Here is an 8,951-nt window from a genome sequence, read left to right as displayed (position 1 = left end):
TAACAACAAATACGTATTGACATGCCCTCTTCTCTGTTCATTATTATTCTTGTTATTATTGTATTGTTTGTTTAGCATTGACAGTGTGCTCCTTAATGGGATAATGTAGTCTGAAAAATTTCTTCTATATTTCCTTGAAATTTATCTGTATCAAAAATAACTGATAATCTCTCAGTGTCTCCCCTTTCCTAGTATGCTGCCATTTCAGTGATATAGCATTAAAATAATTATAAGTTGGTTCACAAGTATTTATATTATTTTATAGGTAACCTATTTTCCTGCAATAAGAACCTGACATAAGTGTCCCAATGACTATCAGAAGGCCACCTCCCTGGAATTACGCTGCTTTCTGTAACCCATCCTAGGTCTCATAGTTCAAGCTAATCATTGACAGGGCTTTTACAATCACAAGCTTTTACTGAAGCTTTGATAAGACACTGCAGCAGTTAGTGGCAAATGAAGGCAGGCTGTGCAGCAGGGGACTCTAGGGAATGAATGGATTTTCTCCAGCATCAGTGAAAGAAATCTGACTTTTAACACATACACTATAGAAGGACACAATGTGTGGCCAAAGACTGAAGAGATCTGTTGCTTTTTGGGCATTTGTTTTCATAAGGACAGTTACCGGGCTTGCCGGAGAAGGAAGATCTGTGTGGGAAAAGGACCTTAGCTTCAGTCCTGTGAATGGCACTCAGATGTTTCTGTATGACACTTTCCCCAAAAAATTTCTTTGGGGAGTAGGCACTGGAGCATTTCAGGTGGAAGGCAGCTGGAGGAAGGATGGAAAGGGACCCTCAATATGGGACCACTTCGTTCACTCAGATTTCAGAGATGCTGCCAACATAGATGACTCCAGCAACAGTTACACTTTTCTGGACAAAGACTTGTCAGCTCTGGATTTTTTGGGAGTTACTTTTTATCAGTTTTCAATTTCATGGCCAAGGCTGTTTCCCAGAGGGGTGATAGCAAATGCCAACGAAAAAGGACTCCACTACTACAATACTCTCATTGACTCTCTAGTCCACAGAAATATTGAGCCCATAGTAACTCTGTACCACTGGGACTTGCCTTTGGCACTGCAAGAAAAATATGGGGGGTGGAAAAATGAATCAGTAATTGATATCTTCAACGACTATGCAGCTTTTTGTTTCCAAATTTTTGGGGACCGCGTTAAATACTGGATTACAATCCACAATCCTTATTTAGTTGCCTGGCATGGGTATGGTACAGGTATGCATGCACCTGGCGAGAGAGGGAAAATAGCAGCTGTCTATACTGTAGGACACAATCTGATCAAGGTACAGTACAACCAGGTTTAATCTTAACAGCTCCAGTACCAATATGGAAAGTAGCAGGGATAAAACTAGTATAATTGGCATAAAAGAGATCTAGGACTGGTGAAATACTAAGAAACAGTCTTCTTTTGTTTTTAATATTTATTTTACTAGTCACATCAGGCATTCAATCACTATATATATATTAAAGCAACAGTTTACTACTTTAGTTCAATTACTATTGCCTGCAAAGTATGGTTATTCAGAAGCTTTCTTTCACAGTCTTTCCATTTAGTCCAATAACAGCTGTTGCTCACATGTCCTGATTATTATTTTAATTTAAACCAAAGTTTTCATATTTGTATATTTAATAAATTCTTCCAGTAATAGTTTATATATATAAATAATTCATCCCAGCCTGGTAAAATCATATTGCAAAATATTTGATATTTACTGATATAGCAGGCTTACCAATTGTATTTATTGTTTGAAAAGAAACATCCTCTATCAGTATTTAAGAATTTTAAAATGACATTAGCCCTGTATTACTTTCAGCTCTTCAGTTTTATTTTGTTATTTTATTTAGCAGTAGTCTTCTCACGAATTGCACACCCTCTGGGCTCAAACCTACCCTCACTGACTTCAGTGGATGCAGGCTTGGACCCTAAAGTTGTCTGCTGTAGTATACATCTTCATATAAGTTTTTGCCACTGTTTATTGAAGGGACAAAAGTTAGGAGGAAGAAGACAATGTACCAGGTTACAAGTAGTTAAAGTGGGTCATATTTTTAAAATAACAAGTGCAGGAGAGGTCCAGAATAGCATTCATCAGTACCATAAAGGAAGTAGCACATGCTTCGAGATTATTTCAATATATAGAAAAGGTAAAAAAGGATGCCTGTCCACATGCTTTATGTGCCCTTGATATAACTTAAAAATGCATTATAAGTACAACAATTTAAGATAAAAAAAAATAAATGTCAAGGTCATATTTAGCACTTTTCATCAGTAGATCTCAAACTTTACAAAGGAGGTCAATATTATCCCCATTTTACAGATAACCCACAGCAAATTCCCATCCTACTCTAACAGTCTCCCACCATTACCATTACAGTTCACCCCAATACTACCATATATTATGAATATTATTCAAATAAGATTTTCAGAAGTGACATGTTTTAGGTTGCATCAATTTTGTGTTTTCCAATTCAAGACATCTTTAAAAGGCTTGATTTTCACAGAAGGAGTGCTTAGCATTTTCTGAAAATCAGGGTCCTTAAGGTATCTCAAGTTGAGTACCTAAAATTATTAGTCAGTTTTGAAAATATAGGACAAGAACAAGGTGAGTGTGGTGTGAATGATGTTGCCATCCTGGTCATATGACTTAGACAAGGTAGATACTCATAACTTTTTAAAAAACAAAGACTAAAGTGGAATTGGGAAAAAATAAAATACTAAAATAAAGGAAAATAAATTAAATCCATGTCCTATGGCCTCTTAATTAAAGAAATGCACAAAGTGGAAAATAGCACAGGTGGGTTTAAATTTATTACGGGCCAGCCATATTCTGCAACCCATACCCACCTTGAGTGATACCTTACATGGCAGATAGCCTCATTGAAATTAATTATACTACTCACTGAGGCTACGTCTTCACTACCCGCCGGAATCGGCGGGTAGAAATCGATCTCTCAAACCAACCCAAAAGTCTGAATATTATTTTTCTGTTCTCAAACCTTCCATAATTTGACAGTTACATTTGTTGCCACAATTCAAATAAGAAAAATTTCTTCAGCCTTCTGCAAGAGGGAGAAAAACACTCAGCAGCTTTCAGATCTCTCAGAGAATAGATAAAATAATCCAAAGTCCAGACAACCTCTGGTTTATGGCTTGTTAAATCATTTTTGTCATTCTGTGAGATTCAACACAGGGTATATAAGTTATATACAACATAAAAGTGCTCTTGTAAAGGGAACTATGATTAATTTATGCAAAGGTGAGTGCTGCACAGATAATTACAATAAACTAAGACTTTTGTTCAAAGCTAACACATATCTATTTGATGGGACATTGTTGGGAATACATTCCCATGCCAGCCAAAGCACATTAACAAATCCACCCAGGAAGTACGTCAATCAGAAAGAACAGGTATAGAATTCTCTGGATAAACTGATCTGGCCACTATATTATTACTTTAGGGCAGTGGTTCTCAACCAGGGGCACATGGACCCTTGTGGGTACGCAGAGGTCTTCCAGGGGTTACATCAACTGATCTAGATAATTGAATAGTTTTACAACAGGCTACATAAAAAGCACTAGCGAAGTCAGCACAAACTAAAATTTCATACAGACAATTACTTGTTATATTGCTTTATATACTGAAATATAAGTACAGTATTTATATTCCAATTGATTTATTTTAAAATTACATCTCTACCTCGATATAATGCTGTCACAAAAAAAAAAAAAGATCTGAGTGGATCCATGAGTTTAGGGGTCAGAAGCCCAGCTTCTTCTATAGAGGGGGCAAATAGCCCACAATGAAATAATTAAATGGAAATTTCAAATTCAAACTCATGTTTCCACTTCCTTATATCCACTCTTATATAGAGGATAATATTTTATTTTGGTTGTTTTTGAGGGCCTGAGTCTGCTATCATTGAAGTCAATGACAAATTTGCTATTTACAGCTTATAAAGTACTTTGGGATCCACTTAGATAGCAGGCTCTATTCTACTGCCTAATTGTTATTGTTAATATAATAAGATGCTACGTAAAATCTTATACCACTTGGACAGTGATGGTCAGGGCGGGGTCCTTCTTCCTTCTGCAGATAAAGGAGACCACATTTCACAAAAGCATAATATAAAATCAATTAATAATTCACCTTAACTTATCATGAGATGTGTAAGAGCCCTACAAAGGAGACCCAAAGATTATGAACTAACTCCTAAGAGAGCCATTCTACAAAGGTAGGGAAAGAAGACTCCATGCAGAGAAAGTTAATGGATTTCCTTGACTTTTTTTTTTTAATCCAATTAATCTGGCAAAATGTAAAGAAGGCAGAACAATGTGATTCCAATGGAGTTATACCAGGGATTCAGCTGGCCTGTGTTACTCTTTTCTCTGGGTCTGATAACATTCCATCTGTTGCTCTCCTTTTTTGCTCCCTTTGAGATTGGTGGAGATCACAGAAAATACAAGGTAGGTTCTATCTGCCCTTCCTGCTTTGAACCAGTGCTCTCTGGTTAGTTCTGCTTTTGCTGAGTAACAATGGGGAGGGGAACATTGTAGAAGAAAAATTATTCCTGGACCCAGACCCTTTCCTCCTGCGAAAAGATCATGAGAGGGGTCACCCATAGTAAGGAAATCTCCACAAAGATCTTCTCATGGACCCTTCTTCACATCCAGGGCTGGCGCTTCCACTAGGCAACCCTAGGCAGTCGCCTAGGGCGGCAGGATTTAGGGGGCGGCATTTTGCCATCCTTGGTGGCAATTCGGTGGTGGGGGGTCCTTCTGCTCCGGGTCTTTGGCGGAAATTCGGCGGCGGGTCCTTCACTCGCTCCTGGACCCGTCACCGAAGTGCCCCGAAGACGTGAAGCAGAAGGACCTCCGCCACCGAATGCTCAGAGGAGGAGCGCTGCCGCCTAGGGCAGCAAAAACCCTGGCACCGCTCCCGTTCACATCACCCTTTCCGTGGAAAAGGCAACAGGGCCTCCCCCATACCTGGTCTGTCCTTAGGAATTCATGAGAGATCATCCATGTAGAGGCTCAGACCTAGTCTGCACTTAAAAATTATATCAACCTAACTATGTATCAGGGCTGTGAAAAATTTAGAGCCCTGAGTGCTGTGGATAGGTTGACCTAACCTTCAGTGTAGACGTGGCTAGGTTGAAGGAATAATTCTTCTATCAACCTAGCTACCACCTCTCAGGGAGGTGGATTAACCACATCAATGGAAAATCCCCTTCCAACAATGTAGGAAGTGTCTATGCTATAGCTCTGCAGCAGCATTGCTGCAGTACTGCAGCTGTGCTGCTATAGTGTTTGTAGTGTAGACATGGCCTCAGTGCCCTGGCAGCTTGCCCCCCACTCCTTCGCAGCACCCATGCTACCAGGAGTTTCCCAGAGCCACTGCTGCCTTTGGGACTTTTGGAAGAGTCTCCACTGAAAAGCCCCAGGCTTTATTATCTTTCCAAATTAATTTTCACAGAGGGAATAATTTGCGTCTCCACCATATCCACCCAAATGCTCTCCCCCCCGCTCCCCTCCCACCCTGCTCCAGAGAGACCTCCACAGGATCCAGGAATTAGATACAGTGCCACAGGAAAGGAGGGAGGTTTGCGTGTGGTGAGTCTCCACCAAGCATGGATCTAGGCAGGGCAATCTGGTCCTCCTGTTTGCTGGAAGAGCTTGGTACCAGCATCTCTGTTGGAGAAACACTACAACAGATTAATAGTTTTAAATTAAGTGCCAATGATTTTGTTTGTCTGTGTGAAATAGTAATCTATTCTTTTTCTACCCAAATGTAAATGTTGTTAAAATCTAATAGACATTTTCTTTTCAAAGAGATGTTGTCATAGGCAATAGGATATATATACAATCATCATATAACCTGATATTAAAAAACAAATATTTAGAAGATAATTGGGAAATAATGGGAAAATAAACATTTCTGTTGCAGAAGGATGACTCCGGAAACCAATTCCACAGCCAGATCATTACAAATTAAGACACAATCTGGCCTGGGTTCTGTGGGCCAAGACAGGGATCTTCAAAAAGTAGGAGCCAAATATTTAAATATAAGTGCCTACAGTTTGGCATCTAAATCCATATTTAGGCATCTCAGTGAACTTTCAGAGGTGCTGAATTGGCTTGCACTGAAATCAAATAAGATGTGGGTGTTAAGCACCTCTGAAAATCAGGCCACTTGTTTAGGTGTGTAACTTTAGCACAGCCAAGTTTGCAGATTTGACTGTTGGGATTTAATCACTTCTCTCCTCTGAGGACAAAATCCATCAATAGTTATCAGGGCATCTAGGGCACATTTGATAAGCTTGTCTTATAATAGTTAAAAACTCTTGTTTCTAGCACTTAGTTTGCAGAAGTTAATATTACAAAACTAATAATACATACATGTGGATATATACATGCTATGCAATTGCATAAGACTTTTTAAAGTTTTAACAACCCAGTTTGTTTCATTACCTTTTTTCTTCTCTTTTAAAACATTGTTTTTTCTTTTTTCCAACCAGTGTTCTGATATGTAATAGAAGGACAAAGATTCCTTCCTAGAGCCCTTATTCAGGAAGGTCTGCAAGAGGCCAAAATTTGGTCCAACTTCAGTCAGTGGAAGTATTATAATTTACTTTAGTAGTACTGGGATTTGGACCTAGTTAACTATAATACATTGTCACTTGATCCTTTAGTTCTTCCTGTTCTCTAGAGGGAAGCTACTTCAAAACAAACTCCCTTACCTAAAATATCAATATTCAATACTCATTTGCCCTTACATAGCACCTTACACTCAAGGACTTCACAGTGTTTTGCAAAAATTTTACTTCTCTTAAGTATTTCTAATGCACCTGTCACTGTGTGATCTAAGAACCAAAATCAAATAACGCAAACATCAATAAATTAAGCTTCATAGAATCTCTGTTATTTATTCAGACTGCCAGCTGTTTGGGGCAGGGTCTGTCTTTCATAGTTGTGTGCACAGTGCACAGTCCAATGGGGTTGTGTCATAATACAAATAATAAATTATAATAATATTTAAGTATTATCTACATTTTATAGTTGAGGAAACAGAAGCACAAAAATGTTAAGTAATTTATCCAAGTTAATTGAGTGGTAATCATCTGAGCAGAGAACAGAACCTGAAGGTTTTGGTCTGCTTCTCACACCACTAAGCATATTGCCTCCTTCATTGAGAAATGCAATCTTAAGCTTTGATCCTACAACCTGCACTGTCCAGGAGGACTCCGATACTGACAAAGAGACCATTAATTTCAAAAGCAATATGTTAGTATGTTTATTTCTTAAATATTAAGAGCCCTGGGTGATAAGCAGGGAGGGTGCAAGGATGTTTCGCGCCCTAGGCAGCTCCCCGAGCCTTGTGGCAGCTCTCCACCCTAAGGCGCCCCCCCCCGCCGCCGCCCCCCCCCCCCCCCCCCGAGGGGCCCCCCCCCCCCCCCCCCCCCCGTGGCAGCTCTCCCCAGCCCAGGGAGCCGTGCGGCAGCTCCCAGCACCAGCTCACCTCTGCTCCGCCTCCTCCCCGAGCACGCCGTCGCTGCTCCACTTCTCCTGCCTCCCAGACTTGCGGCGCCAATCAGCTGTTTGGCGCCGCAAGCCTGGGAGGAGAGAAGCAGAGCGGGGCGGCGTGCTCGGGGAGGAGACGGAGCAGAGGTGAGCTGGGGCGGGGAGCAGTTCCCCTGCGTGCCGCCGCCTCCCCCCCTTACTTGCTGCAGGCAGCCCGCCCCGCGTCCCCCTGCCCCAGCTCCCTCCGCCTAAATGCCAATGACGACCGGGGCAGCCGAAGATCCCGCCGCTGCCAAAGGACCCAAAATGCCGCCCCCCAAATGCTAGCGCCCTAGGCGACCACCTAAGTAGCCTAATGGGTTGCACCGGCCCTGGTGATAAGACTATTTCGTAAGTTCTTGAACACACTGATTCAGTTCGCCTGTTCCCATGTGATTCGTTTAATTCAACTTATTTTCCTTAAATTGCTTGGAAATCATTTGAATGGAACATATTCAACATACTACACATTTAATAGTAAGAGCCCGGAGCCTCCACGCTGTGCTGGAATGGGTGGAACTCTCCACCTGTATAGAGCCCCATTAATTAAAATGGGTTTCTACAAAGACACAAGCATTCAGCCATGTGGAGCAGCTTGCAAGATTAAGGTTCTATCACTACTGAACCTGTAGTATCTATCACTGACAAAAAGCTCCTTGAACTGAAATCTAATCAATTTGCCATCAAGTGACACACATTTGCCTTTCTTCCAAAATGAAGTCTAACAGTATGTCTACGCTGGCAGAGTTACATCGCCAGCAGTTACAGCGCCACTCAGAGAGCGCTGAAGGGAAACCGCTGTTGTGTGTTCACACTGACAGCTGCCTGCGCAATAGCATTTTCCCACTTGTGGCCCTTGCAGTGGTATTTGGAGCAGTGCACTCTGGGCAGCTATCCCACAGAGCATCTCTTCCTCTTCTGCTGCTAAGAGTTGTGGGAAGGTGGAGGGGGTCACAGGGCATCCAGGGTCCTGTCCCATGATGCATTGCTTCACATCTCAGCAATCCCCGTGCTTCTGTCCTCATTTGGCGCCATCTTTCAACAGTTTGTGTACTGCGCGCTTTGCCTCTTCAGTCTGCAGGAATGGATCCTGCACTGTTCACCAATATGCTGCTCGCTCTCACTAACATGTCACGAGTGACAGTGGAGTTATTCCTTAAACTACAAAGGCAAGAGGAGTTTGACATTGATCTTGCCACGCATAGTAGTTACGACACGAGATTGCTTGTGGCATTCACGGAGGTGCTGACTGCAGTGGAACACGCTTTTGGGGTTGGGAAACAAACACTGAGTGGTGGGATCACATTGTGATGCACGTCTGGGATGATGAGCAGTGGCTGCAGAACTTTCAGATGAGGAAAGCCACATTCATGGGACTGTG

The 8,951-nt window shown here is 41.6% G+C and overlaps 1 protein-coding gene across 2 annotated transcripts in view; it reads left to right on the top strand.

Annotated features, from left to right (window-relative positions):
- The first annotated feature begins 413 nt into the window (after window positions 1-413).
- Window positions 414-8,951, top strand: part of KLB (klotho beta) — a 44,443-nt gene continuing 35,905 nt past the window's right edge. The window contains exon 1 of one of the 2 annotated variants that reach the window (XM_034772254.1): window positions 414-1,298. In XM_034772254.1, the coding sequence (XP_034628145.1) occupies window positions 561-1,298 (738 nt within the window). In that variant the 5' untranslated portion in view covers window positions 414-560. Of the gene's footprint in view, window positions 1,299-4,012; window positions 4,478-8,951 lie in introns of those variants that run through there. The other variant, XM_034772255.1, reaches the window with a different exon arrangement.

This window comes from Trachemys scripta, chromosome 5 (assembly GCF_013100865.1).
Source record: "Trachemys scripta elegans isolate TJP31775 chromosome 5, CAS_Tse_1.0, whole genome shotgun sequence".
Taxonomy (NCBI): domain Eukaryota; kingdom Metazoa; phylum Chordata; order Testudines; family Emydidae; genus Trachemys; species Trachemys scripta.
This window is presented reverse-complemented; position numbering and strand designations above follow the sequence as displayed.